The sequence below is a fragment of the Equus asinus genome, chromosome 18, assembly GCF_041296235.1.
Source record: "Equus asinus isolate D_3611 breed Donkey chromosome 18, EquAss-T2T_v2, whole genome shotgun sequence".
Lineage (NCBI taxonomy): Eukaryota > Metazoa > Chordata > Mammalia > Perissodactyla > Equidae > Equus > Equus asinus.
In genome coordinates, this window is record NC_091807.1 from 14,431,232 (window position 1) to 14,445,727 (window position 14,496).

The following is a 14,496-nucleotide window of genomic DNA, read 5'->3' on the forward strand; positions in this document are numbered from 1 at the left end:
TAATTAGGGAAGTTCAGGGAAGGGTTTGGTAGTGGGATGCTATCCCCCCAATAGAGTGTAATAGATTATATGGTACATAGACCAGTAGACTGTAAACAGATCTGAAGCAAATGGGGGCAAATGATCAATTCTGTTTAGGATCTTTTATGACAGATGGGAGGATGATCTGGTCCTCTTTTTCCTCAGACAGATCGTAGGATGCCAGTGATATAATGTACTCACCTAGTGCATGGCCTGCCAAAAGCGTGTCTTTTTCACATATCCCGGGGGCCTGGATGTTGGCTGTCCATAGGGACAGGGAGAGATTACCAGAGCTGCCTCGATCTCCATCACTGGTCCCATGCCCTAGTTAAAGTAACCCAATGGATACTTGTTTTCCTTAGTTTCTCAGGCTTAGCCTCATGCTAACCACTCCTTTTCTTGTTGGGTGGCATAAATGAGGTGGTGAAGAATGGACCAGAAATTAATTCAGTAAGACTTCTTCTTGGGAAGTAATGTAGAAGTTCCCTTTTGGAAACATGAAAATAGAGTAAGGGCTCCCCACAGCATGGTTCCTTCTTCCTAAAAGAATGATTTGTTCAATCTCTCTCAAGTTAGTTTGTTTTTTTTTCTTTTTGAAGAAGATTAGCTCTGAGCTAACATCTGCTCCCAATCCTCTTTTTGCTGAGGAAGACTGGCCCTGAGCCAACATCTGTGCCCATCTTCCTCCACTTTATATGTGGGACACCTACCACAGCATGGCTTGACAAGTAGTGCTATGTCTGCACATGGGATCCAAGCCAGTAAACCCCGGGCCGCTAAAGCGGAGTGTAGGAACTGAACTGCTGTGCCACCAGGCCTGCCCCTGTTTTTGTTTTTCTTTTTTACTCTAGTTTATTTTGTTTTCTGTTTGTTTGCCCAAAGGTCATTTATTTTCTTGTCCTTGTATATTTTCAGATTTCAGAGTGTAATGATTTTGGTTTTTCCTCTCTTCTAGCACCAGCAGACATTTTTGAATCAGCTGAGAGAAATTACTGGGATCAACGATGCCCAGATACTACAGCAAGCTTTGAAGGTATGGCCTCTGTTTTATGACCTACAGTTGTGTTACACCCTCATCTCTACTGCCTGCCATATTTGAAAGTTGAGTTTTTTAGTTATACTGTGTGGTAGTAGTAGAGATATAGGAAAGAACTTGTATAAAGTAAGAGCCTTAGCTAACATATACTGCAATTTTGAGCATGTTAGCTTTCAGCAACCTAATGTTCCAAGATACCTTGGAGTGACAGATGACTTCTCTCCATAGGAAACACTTTTCATGCAAAATAGGGGGATGTGAATCCAAATGCTAATGGCTGGTTTTACTCAAGAACCATGATTTTAGAGTTTAAATAGGGGCAGAGGGTGCGGGAGAGTAGAGAGAGGAGGAGGAGGGAGAAATAGAAAATTAATAGAGAGTCAAAAGCTTACATTTTTTCCTTCCAAGAAGGAGAAATAGAAACTGGCTAACATTCAAGTAATTTACCTTAAGAACATTCAACATCAAACTTTTGAGTATATGCAACAGATAAGATGCATCATTTTGTTGTATCTTATGAAGTACCCTCATTTCCACACAGAGGCACTCACATGAGTTAAATCACATGGGTATGCACATGGAAAAGATCAAGCGAGTGAAAGATGTTCAAGAACTATATATATATATATATATAGCTACAAAGGCTAGCAGTGAGAGCCTTTTTGCCACTGTAGGCATACACACAGCTTCAATCCTTTGGACTTTGCTCCATGAGACAAAATTATGTAATTTTTGATGTTGACACAAAAGTTCTTCATTTGTGTCTGGAAGCAATTTATCTTTTAGGTGAGTGTAATCATAATCCTCATAATAGTATTGATAACAACTAGCACTTAGTAAGCACTTACAGTACTAGGTGCTATTCGTAATAACTCCATGGGATATTATTTTCATCCCTTTTTAAAAGATAAGGAAACAGAGGTTAAAGTGTCTTGATCAAGATCACACAGCTAGTATGTGGAGGAGTTTGAAATAGAAACCAAGTGGCCTGATCCCAGAGCACCACACTTAATTTCTGCTTTCACTAGAGGCTTTGCTTCGTTTTGGCCTCATCAGGACAGTGATGAAGCAGTACTGTTTAGAGCATTAATGCAGGGTTTATGAAGCCATTGTAAGAATTTAGGGAGGAAACAAAAGTGTCGTATGTCAGTTTATATGATGATGTTTAGATGATTGCCAGTCCTTTCTTTTTTTTTTTTTTTAAAGATTTCATTTTTCCTTTTTCTCCCCAAAGCCCCCCGGTACATAGTTGTGTATTTTTAGATGTGGGTCCATCTAGTTGTGGCATGTGGGATGTTGCCTCAGCATGGCTTTATGAGCGGTGCCATGTCTGCGCCCAGGATCCGAACCAGCAAAACCCTGGGCTGCCAAAGTGGAGCACGCGAACTCAACCACTCGACCGGCCCCACTAGTCCTTTCTTTATTCTGATAAATATGACTAAATCATGTCTGTTTTCAGAATGTACTTTTTCCATTCTGTGTCAGTGAGTGTGACACTACACTCGGTACCTTGTCAGGGCACTTTTCTTTTTCTTGACTTGGGAAACATGTAGAATATGTTTAATTAAATAAATGTAAAGAATTAATCAAATTAATTCCTGTCCACATTTCCTTTGAGGTAAGCTGTGTGACCTTAGTTTTTTTTTTAACTTTCATTTCAGTTATCAGTAGCTGGAAGTGAAAACAGTGTACTTAAACCTTAACTGTTGCCCGGTATAAATTTGTAAGAGGTTTATTAATGAGTTGAGCCTCTCAGTAAAATACTGATATGGAGTCTACTTTTGGGAACCACATGTCGTTGATTGATTTCAGCACTTTTATTTATTTTGAGCATCTATTTTTAGCTTCGCAAAGCAAGTGACCTTCACGTTGTGTAAGACCCTGTTGTAGTCAGCTAATTATTATATGAGGTAGTCTGTGAAGAGTACTTGGCACATGTTTTGGCACATATTACTGCTCAGTAAATCTTAGCCATTGTTACTGCAAGTTGTTTTACTATAGTTTACTTATCTAACTATAGGATATGTTATACCTGTATTTTGGATGAGTCATTTGAGAATCTTACAGTGGTTGTGACAGATAACAAAGGTGAAAGCAGTGGTGCTTTTCCAACTGCACTCTTACTTTATCTCCTCAGCAGCTCCTAGAGTTGGAGTCGAGGTGGGTTGGGGACTTCATTCTTCTAGTTGTTCACTCCTCAAATCTTGGAATCATTCTAATCTTTCTCCTTCTATCACCCCCTACATTTAATATGATAGCAAATAATAGACTCTCTGCCCTTTCTCTCCTATAGTCTCAACACACAGCCAGAATGATCCTTTTAAAATGTAAGTCATACCAGGTCATTTCTAGGCAGAACCCTCGACTGGCTTCCTATTACACTCCTCTCGTATCCTAAAATTCTTAAGGCCTACACCATCTTAATGTGTTCTGGCCTTGTGTCACAGAGATAACTTCATTATTAATACCTGGATTTCCTAATGTTGTTTCAACTAGCTGTCATAGAGCTAGTGTTATATTTATTGTTAACTGGACAGAAAATATAGAGATATAACTGGGCAGGTCTCTTATTATTTTACTGTTTCAAAAATTCTTAGTTTTTTAGCAGCTACTTCCTTCTAAATTAACTTTAGAATTTTGTCCAGGTATGCTTTTGATGAGAACTACATAAAATTTATATTTAATTTGGGCAGGATTGTTATCTTGACAGTATTGAGTATTTCTGTCTAGGAGTTCTTTGTGTTTCTCCATACTGTCAAGCTTCAGAACATTTTGCTATTTTCTTCCTACAAGTCTTTGACATTTGCTTGTTAAGTTTGCCTTTAGGTATGTGTTCAGCACCCATTTAAAAGGGAATACCTTTTTTTGTTCTTATTTGCAGAAGCACTGTTTTAAATATTCATTTTTCATCCTTGTATATGGCAAGTTCCAGAAAACATGTTTTAGTTTGTTCATTTGTTTAGAAGTATAAGTTTGTGATTGGCTTTTGTTAAGCAGATATGAAAGTAATGGAAAACTGAGAAATTAGTTATAGAGTTGATTTTTACATTATATTAGTAGTTTTAATTAATAGAGAAAGGAATTACCATTGATATAGTGTTCTTTGTTTATGATGAATTTATACTATAAAATCAGAATCACACAGAATGATTTTGAATCTGAAAATGATTTTTGCTTTGAGAATTAGTTGTTATGGAAAAGCTTACATAAATCATGTGAGAATGTACAGAGTTATTTCAAAATATTTGATGTTCTGTTCTTGATCTTTGAAGGATAGCAATGGAAACTTGGAGTTGGCAGTGGCTTTCCTCACTGCGAAGAATGCCAAGACCCCTCAGCAGGAGGAGACAACTTACTACCAAACCGCGCTTCCTGGCAATGATAGATACATCAGTGTGGGAAGCCAAGCAGATGCGAGTAAGTTTACTTCTTTCTTAATATTTTGATAGGAATGTAATGAAAAATTTTCCTTGAGGATATATTAATTTTGTTGAAGCAGAGGTAAAGGACAGAAAAAAAAGACTACTTTAACCTTGGTTCTTCTTAGTGTATTTGAAAGGAGCATGTTTTAATTAGCTGCATTATATTTTTTTCCAGATTGTATTTCATTGGTATATCCTTTCATAGAGCACCTCATGGAGTATTCATTGTTTTGAAATATGGAACAGCTACAGTGTTACTCATTAAAGAAACAAAAATTTCTAGAATTTTAAATGGGCAAAATCATTTGTTTTATGGATTTTAAGTGTTGGTAGAGGCTTAGTATTATTTTTGAAGATAAAGTAGTATTTTTAATTACTGATAGCTTTACCATTTAGTAGAATTTCCCTTCTTTCAATCCCTGCCCCTCCCCAAAATAAAGATTTTGGAGAAAGGTTTATTACCATGTAACAAAATAAGCACACATACATGCGCACACACAGGTACATATGGAAAATTTTATGGACTAATTTTTATTCATAACATGAATACTTTGTGCTTATATAGCACTGAGTTTTTCAAAATACATTCAGTTACCTCCATATCTCATTATGGTGTAACTGCATTATATAAAATGTAGGTATTTATTTTTATGCATTCTCAATTAGAGAAGTTTGATTACTAACTTGTATTGGAAGAGAATTTCTGATTTTGTTTATAGACTTTCTCAAAGTTAGGAAATAACCAGGAAGAACCCATTCACATAGATGTTTATAGCTATTAATTGGCATTAAATACTGTTTAATGTTGGTTGATTTCAAGTTTTCAGGATAATCTTAGTATTTTTGCTCTACAAATGATCTTATCTTGGCTGAGCCTGGAATACTCCTACTTCACACAGATAATAGGTGATAATCGGGAGAAGTTTTATGTGTCTAAGACAGACCCAGTTGCTGTGTCCAAGTTGAAGACACACTGTGGCTTGACTCCTGTCTGTATCTCTGACTTCGTTTTCTACTGTTTTGTTCTTTTCTCTTTACACTGTGATGATGCAGAATGGCTTGAAGTTCTCATCCACCCAGTGCTATTTAATTTCTTTTGTCTTTATGCTTGCTTTTCCTTAGAAGGAATCCCTTCTAGCCTTTACCCCCACCCTAATTTCTTCTGGCGTTGTAGGATTTAGCTCAGGAGCTAATGGCTCTAGAATGTTTCCCCTGGCCTCTAGTTTGGACCAAGTGCTTTTCCAGCACCCAGAGCATACCTGTGTCTTAATGAGTACTGTGTTATTTTAAAATTATTTGCTTGTGCCTTTCTTGCTTACCAAACATGAAGCCTAACAGGGCAAGAGACTATTGATGTTCCCATCATCATATTAGAATGTCATAGTTTCTCAAAAAGTGTTTGTTGAGAATATGTGTAAAAACGCCATCCCCAGAGGCCCACCTCTGAAGACAGTTTGGTGGACTGGACCCTCCTCAGGGCCACCTTGGAAGCTTGTACTGAAGATGGCAGGGCCACATGAGGAAAGGAGCCGTGGTCACTGTGTCACCCCAGGAGAGTCACTTCCACCCAGGAACACTTGGATTGAATGAGGACATATTGTCTCAACCAAAATCCATAAAATGTTAAGATTGCCAGTTCATATTGATGACTCTTGAGTTGTTTGGATTGGAATCCTGGTCTCTTAGTTCATACCTTTGGGGACACCCTTCAGTCCCTGCCCTTGCTTGTCCCCAGTGACCAAACATAAGGACAGAGGGAGCCTCAGAGTAGGAAGATTGGGGAGCTCTGTGGGCAGTCCCAGGCGTCCCTGCACAGAAGGAAACTTTAAAACTGGACAGTGGGCCTCACCCAGGGACGGCCCTACCACTTGCTCTTGTGCACAGAAAGGGACATGGCCTGGCCCTGCTTTGCCCCCTGAGTGTGCTCTAGGGCCAGGTGGGCCTAGACTGGCAGAGCTCCAGGCTGCCATCAGCCCTGTCCACCTTCCCCAGTGCCTGGAGAAGTGAGACCCCTTGTACTTTCAGAGCTCACTTAGGGGTCTGTTTCCTAGACCCTAGCTGGCCTCCCCTCCCCCAACCAACTGACCCACCCTGGTTCCGGCCACCTGTTTACTTGGGAGATGGAACGCTTCTCAGGGTTCCGAGCGGTCAGTTGTGGCCCACAGGACAGTGGCACTCAGAGGCACAGCTGCGGAGCTCTCCCCAGCCATGGAGGGCCTGCTGCCTGCCATCGCGTCCGCTTTCCAGCTGATCCTGGGGCACCTGTGGTATGCTCTGCTGGTGATTTCAGAAAGCTTGAGCCAGAGGCCAGGTCTCCCTGCATTCCCCTGGGAGATCCTGGTATGTACTATGGTGGTGGCTTTGATAGTAAAGACAGGACACACTTTGAGAAGAGGGAAGTCTCCAGGCGAAAGGTGTTCTGCCCGCGCTGAAGTCAGTGGAGAATGTGGGGAGAATAACGGACCTGAGACCCGAGCCGAGGAAGCCCTTCAGTGCCATCAGGTGGAGGCCAGTCCTCTCCCCTTACGAACCTTGTGCTTGGCAGCAATGAATACAATCCTGAGCACATCAGCACTTCAGGACACTGTCGACCTTCTGGAAAAGGCTTTGAAGAGCCTGCCTCTTAAGGTTTCCAAAGCGACTGACACAAAACCCATCTTAAAAGCATCACAGAAGGATGGAGAACAACTTCAGAAGAACACAATGAATGATTTGAATGAAAACACTCCTTTTCCAGCAAGTCCATTAGTGCTCCACCAAGACATGCCGAGATGGGAGAAGACGGCACAGGAAAAGGAGGAGAAGAAAGGAAGGCTGGAGCAGTCGAACACACGAACACTGTCCATCCTGAAAGATCAGGTTGGCCAAATCCTGTCAGCGGTCGCAGTCCCGCTGCACACCATCCCTTTGCCTGACCTCCTTGACCAGCAAATGGATGACGGGAATGCGGAAGTCCAGCAAAAGAGGGAAGCAGGAAAGGGGAAACCCTCCATCCCTCAGTCAGAAGTTGGTCTGAAGGGGGTCGCTGATGATGCTGACCTCAGTGTGCCCCTTCAAAGTCCCGAAGAGGAACATCAAGAAGGAGCCAGACGGTTGTGGCAAGAAAAGCAAATGAAGGAAGAGCTTCCACGACAAATCCCCTCCTTCCAAACCAAGGAAGCAACTTTGCAGCATGAAAACGCCGAGCTTGAAAGTGAGATTCAGAAGCTGAAGCTCAAACTTCAAATTCTGCATGAGCTACATGATGAAGTTGGGCCACTTTACAGAAAATTCTTTGAGGAGGAAAGGGTCTGCTCCGAGTTGGACAAGAATCTCCTCAATGTGTGCTGGGAGATGAACTCCACGTATCAGCTTCGCAACCTCTACAAGAAGATGGCTGAAGACCTGGCCCAAGAAGTGGAGACGTGCACTTCCTACTATCACAAGGAGAACCTCTTCCAGATGCAAAGAGCCGAAGAAAGCTGGAGGGCAGCCGTGTTGGCGGAGAGAAAGCTCAAGGAGCTAAGAAGAGAAAATGAGCACAACAGGCAGAGTCTGGCCATGTTGGAGGCCTCGTTCCAGCCTTTGCCAAGAGGCAGTTTTCCTCCAGCTGCTCCTCCCACGGTCCCCAGAGGCCCAGAAGTGTGGGGGATCCTCTGGGCCGGTAGGACCCCCAGGAAGGAAGATGGCCCTGCCACGAGGCCTCAGGGGCCTGGGGTCACCTGCAGATTTGACTCAGTATCCACAGCAGCTGGGCCCTCAGCACCCCAGCCACGGCAGTACATCTGCACGGGTGTTCTCTTTTTAAAGGAATTTTGATTTTTCTCTTTTTAGTTTAGCTATTATTACTTAATTGATTATTCTTATTCAAGTAGATAAAGCATTCTAATGTGTAAGATATTTTTTCAAATAAAGTTTCATTTAATACATTTCTTATCAATAATTGCTTTCTCTGTCCTTGGACCCTCTAGAATGAGACAGTAGGAGGGTTGAATTTAGATTTAAATGAAAGGTCACTATTACATAAGCCATCACTGAAGTTGGTCATGGAGATGCAGAATACAATAAAGACCATTTCTGTGTGCTCTGAGCTCTTATTAGAAATCTCCTAAGTAACTGAATATTTGCCTGAGTAAATTAGATTTGTATTAAAAACCATGGAAAAATAAGAGAAAAAAGACCTCAACATACCATCGCTCATATTTCATAATCTTTTTATTTACTCCCAAATTCATAGATTAATTTAGAGGATAATTTTCAGTTGTTTTATGTTTTGTAATTTTTTTTAAGTTATGTTGTACTGTTTAAGATACTGTTTGTTGTTGAAAGTTCTCTCCATTTCATGCAGTCAAAATAAAGGTTTTCCCTTGGTGGCAATCACATATGTGCAGACACACACACACAAAACACAGCACAGATATAGAATAGTTTGTTATTTTAGTACCTAAGGAAAATGTAAAATTACAAAATTCCAGTTTGAAAGTTTTTTTGAATAAACAAAAGAAAAAGATCATGCAGTCCACCTCGATGTACACACAAGAATCCTAAATCCTGTACAGAGAAAAGGAGAGGTGCCTGATGTATCCGACAAAATTCCCGTTAGAAACACTTCATCCAAATGGTGCAGATGAAGAGACTGAGATGAAGCATTTCCGGAGCTGAGACAGGGAGGAGGGAAGGGCCGAGGATGCGGGGCTCCCAGGGGCCAGCGAGAGGGAAGCTGTTCCCAGCCCTGGGCTGGAGGGAGGAGGGGAAGTGGTGTCCTCTGGGCCCATGAGGGGCTGTCAGGGGAACAGGGAAGACTGCCCCCGCCCTCTGTCCTCCTGTCCTCCCACCTCCTGCTGGAGCCTGGGAGCCCCCCGAGGCCTGGGCAATGCAGGCAGAGGAGTCAGCACGGGCACAGAGCCGGCCAGAGAGGGGCCCCGAAGGAATCTGGAGAGCGACCAGCACACTGGACTCTGCTGAATCCGGAGTGCGAGGGTGTTATTGCTTTCCTTCCCATCCATTCATTGTTACACTTGGAGCTTCTGTGATGTCTTCTGCGCTGTTCCAGGTGTTGGGGATGCAGCGATGCATGAAAGAAAACAGCCCGATGAGGACTGGGGGCCCCAGAGCTTACATTCTACTGAGGGGCAAGGTCAGATCATAAAGAGCAAGAGACGAAGGAGGGAAATACGTGCTCTACAGACGATTCCTATAGGGGGATGGTAAGGGCGGTGACAGGCTAATACTCAGTGGGTGACATTTATGCTGAGATGAAAGGTAAGAGGAGTTAGCCTGGAGGTCATGGGCAGAATGTTCCAGGCAGACAGAGCAGGAAGTATAGAGACCTGAGAGGTGGCTTCTGGGGCAGCGGAAATAGGACTGAGATGAGGGGGAGGGAAGGTGGGCAGGGAGCAGGGCCCACTGCATAGATGTCTCTGTAGTGCAGGGGAGTGACACCAGGGAGGGGTGTAGACCTGGGGAGGAGACAGAGGGTGGATGGGGGTATACTGTGATGTGCTATCTACATAGATCTCTGTGGCTTCGAGACAGTGGAACGTGGAGTGGGGGAAGAGGGGGCAGCATTTTGGTGAGGGGCCTCACAGGGGTCTGCTGGGAGCCCTGGGGCTGGCACTGGGGTGGTCATCACAGAGATGGAGGAGCAGGACTGATGGGGCTGTGTTTGACTGTTCTGGGGTCTGAGAAGAGGAATGAAGGAGGACTCAGAACTTTTATGATCACACGTGTATTATCTGCGGAACTTTAAGAAAATCATAGTAGAATCTTTTTAGGGAAATCTGAAAAAAAAAATCAGCTGTGTGTGGATGTAGTACACTGAGTGAAAAGCTTTTTTCGAAGGAATAGAGAAGGGAGTAGTCATGTCCATTTGGACGTCCGTGAGGTTTCAACCATCCCTGAAGGCCCTGGGGATCAGAGGGTCTCACCTCTTAGGCGCTCCTACAACAGGGGCTCCCAGGGCAGCTCCAGGAGGGGCTCGAGGGCAGGATGAGGGTTCCCAAGGGTGATGCATCCACTCGCTTAGTGGAGCCGATATGATGCTACTCGTGGAGATGCCAAGATGAATACTCAGTGGACCCCAGCAGAGCGCAGAGCCAGTGGAAGAGGAAGACCTACGGACTAGAAGTGCTCGTGGAGGTGGCGTGTGCACCCACTGCAGGCGCTGTGCCCGGCTCTCTACTGTCCCTGCAGCAGGCTGGGCGGTGGGTGGGAGGTCAGGGAGGGTCTCTGGAGGACGTGGTCCTGAGCTGAATGCTGAAGGAGAAGGAGGAGTTATCCACGGTGCTTTACACACTTTCAGGGGCATATGAATCACTTGGAGATTTCATTACAAAGCAGATCATAATTCATAAGGTCCTGGGTGGGCCTGAGTCCCTGCACTGCTCCCACGTGATGTCCATGCTGGGAATCCACATAGAATAACAAGGATCTTGAGATGAATGAGAGGAAAAGTGTAGGGAAGATAAAGAGGACAGTGCCATTTCTGGTCAGGGTTCTGCGCAGACACAGACAGGAAGGTACAAACAGCCTGGCAGAGCAGATGTACAACTTCTGCAGGAAATCTACTCCCAATTATCCTCTCAAACGCTGCTAACTACTTGGACGGATCCTGTCCCAAGTACACGACCTGTTTCAGAAGAGCATGAGGAACCACAGACTTGAGGTCGCTCTTGGGGAAGCCAGCCACGGAAGACTTGCTTTAGCTTCAGAATGCTCTAGTCAGTCCACAGCCCCACGTCCCCTCGCTTTCAGCCCAGACCTGGAAACCCCTCTTGACCTGTCCTTGTTCCTCACCCTCTACATCCAATGCATCGGGCCGTCCATAGATATTTCCCTCCAACTCCCTCTGTTCTCTTCTCTCCATCTCTGCCACCACCCTCCAGTATAAACCACCACTCTCTCTCTTCCCTGGGTCACTGTCACTCTGCTGACCGTCCTTCCTACTGGGCCCAGGTCACCATGCTTCCTCCCATCAACCTCCTCTCGGCAGACACAGCAGACTCTTTAACCCATGACCTGGGCAGGGCCAGAACAAAGCCAGGCTTGGATGTGTCTGACCAAGGTGGGGCTGACTCCTGCTCTCACCCCCATGTCTCCTGCCTCTGGGTCACAGATGGCAAAGGTGGGCTCACATCCCACTGCTGTCTGGACAGCTCTGTTGGTGCTTGTTTTGTCCCTGGCATGTTATGGATAGCTCCCCTTTACACTCATAAAATGGCTCCAGTTATGACAAGAAATTAGATAGTCACAAAACTAATACCTTGCACGAGTTCAAACTTTTCCAAATAGTAGTGCAACATTTTAAAAAATATATAAGCTCATGAGAGAAATAGACAACATGATTTCAATCCAAATCTAAATGCAGCCTTGGACAGTTGAACAATCATCACTATTTTGTCAATTTAGCCAGAGTGAGGACATCACGTTTTTGGTTCAGATGATTTCACATTCCTTCTTCCAGGCCAAATAGAAGCCATCTTTGTTTTGAGAAGCTCACAGTAAGAACTGAATGATATCAGGGATAACATAACACCAAATATGTTGGATTAAAGTCAAGGCCTTTCCAACTTATTGAGGAACCAGAAGGGACTGCTCTTGAAAATCTTTTTGCAAGAGTCCAAGTAATGTAGATTTCAAAGATTGAAATCATCTTGTGAATTATAGATAAATAATGCCTATGTATGTTAGACTCAGTTACAAGCACGTTTTGTGGGGAAGTAAGAGATTGAGTCACACGGTATAAGGTAAAGACATGAAGTTGCTATACCCAGAAAAGGGCTCCTAGAAAGACAACACAAAGAGAAAGACAGCACAGTAGTGATCTCCTTGTGCTGGGGTTCCTCCCTGCCAGGCTCTGATTCAGTGGTCTTGGGTGGGGCCCAGACATCTGTATTTTAAATATATTAAATATGAATTAGTATCCTGGTTAGAAGCACAGCACGTTTTATTGATAAAGAAACCACAACAGCAAGCATTCTGCTCAATATGACAATTAGTTGAGATAAACCAGAAAGTCCATTTCTCTACCATTTCTTTCAAGTGGAATATAAAATTACTTAGTGGATATTTTTCAAGAGCTACACACACATACACACCCACAATGAAAAGATGCTCAACATCATTAGCTATCAGGGAAATGCAAATCAAAACTACAATGAGGTATCACCTCACTCCCGTCAGAATGGCTATAATTAACAAGACAGGAAACAACAAATGTTGGAGAGGATGTGGAGAGATGGGAACCCTCGTACACTGCTGGTGGGAGTGCAAACTGGTGCAGCCACTATGGAAAGCAGTATGGAGTATCCTCAGAAAATTAAGGATAGCTCTACCATATGATCCAGCTATTCCACTGCTGGGTATTTATTCAAAGAACTTGAAAGCACAAAGGTATAAAGATACTTGCACCCCTGTGTTCATTGCGGCATTATACACAATAGCCAAGACTTGGAAGCAACCTAGGTGCCCATCAAGGGACGAATGGATAAAGAAGATGTGGTATTTATACACGATGGACTACTACTCAGCCATAAGAAATGATCACATCCAGCCATTTGTGACAACATGGATGGACCTTGAGGGTATTATGCTGAGTGAAATAAGTCAGAGGGAGAAAGTCAAATACCATATGATCTCACTCATACGTAGAAGATAAAAACGGCAAAAAAAAAAACACATAGCATTGGAGATTGGACTGGTGGTTACCACTGGGGAAGGGGGGAGGGGGAAGGGCAAAAGGGGTGATTAGGCTCACATGTGAGGGGATGCACTATAATTAGTGTTCGGGTGGTGAACATGATGTAATGTATCCAGAATTTGAAATATGATGTACATCCGAAAAAAATAAAAATTAAAAAAAAAAAAGAAAAAAAAGAATTCAGTAATTTGGATAGTGTGTCCATAAAGTTGCTTTGAGATTATTGAGGAAAACTGTTGTAGAAATTACATTGTAGAAATATAATGTGGTGATTTCATTATAATAATATTAGTATCAAAATGGGAAAAAGTAGCCGATGAATAGCAATAATTCTTTTCCAGTTAACAAATTTGTACCATATTTTATCAAGTTCTAAGAAGTACAGCTGCCTTTTGGAGATAGTCTTGATCCAGCGTTTAAATTTAGTAGTGTCATAATAGTGTTTCATAGTTTAAAACTGAGAAAGTAAGGAGATGTCATGCATTTAGCAGATTCTTTAAATTATTATGGTATATTGCTGAGAAGAAATGAAATCTTTCATGTATTTTCAATTCTTGAAAGGAGTGGTAAAACGTGGGAAGGAAAGATGTATATTCAGACACAGGCCTCCTTTGAAAAGACTACCTGCGCGCTGAAGGAATGTGAAGTATTGGAGTGATGAGTGTGAGGAAGTTTTCAAGGCAGTGTTCTAGATACAAAAACTCTTTTTGAACATTTTCTTAACTTTATGTGAAATATATTTTTATTTGAAAGTTGACCATGGCTTAACTAATTCTTCAAATATGGCAGGAGTTTTTATTTTTTTTAATTCCTTGTTTTCTTTTTTAAGTAAAAAGTCTATTACAGACAGGACTATAGCATAGACAGAGCCTGGCTGATTTTAAGTGTGTCATCTATTGGTTGTAGTACTGACAAAACATCTGTATTTTGACGTGAAAGTCTCTAATGCTAAATACATATGATTACTTGTATAAGCTAGAATATAACTGTTTATGACTGGGCGTCTCTTTTAGAAGGAATAAAATACATGTGTTTTTAATGACTAGAAAAATTTAGCTTTTAAACTAAAATATCCCATAGAAGTTACATTTGGGGCTTGTGGGGAAATTTTCATTTATTCATACCTGGGTACATCAGAAGATAAAGTAAATTATGTCACTTGATTTGAAGAACATATATTTTTGAACCTTCACTTAATATTCAAGAAGTTGTTACATTTTCACTAGTTAGTAGGACAATGATTGGCCTTTAGTGCATTTTTACCTTCCATTTTTGAGAGAAAAAAAGAAACATTTCAAGGAAAGCTTGTATTCTGTATCATAGAGAATTAAGAAGTGGTG

The 14,496-nt window shown here is 42.3% G+C and overlaps 1 protein-coding gene across 6 annotated transcripts in view; it reads left to right on the forward strand.

The window, feature by feature from the left end:
• Positions 1-14,496, forward strand: part of USP25 (ubiquitin specific peptidase 25) — a 150,430-nt gene that overhangs the window by 27,318 nt on the left and 108,616 nt on the right. For 4 of the 6 annotated variants that reach the window (XM_070488714.1, XM_070488715.1, XM_070488717.1 and 1 more), the window contains exons 2-3: positions 977-1,054; positions 4,330-4,474. In XM_070488714.1, the coding sequence (XP_070344815.1) occupies positions 977-1,054; positions 4,330-4,474 (223 nt within the window). Of the gene's footprint in view, positions 1-976; positions 1,055-4,329; positions 4,475-14,496 lie in introns of those variants that run through there. The other 2 variants (XM_070488718.1, XM_070488716.1) reach the window with 2 other exon arrangements.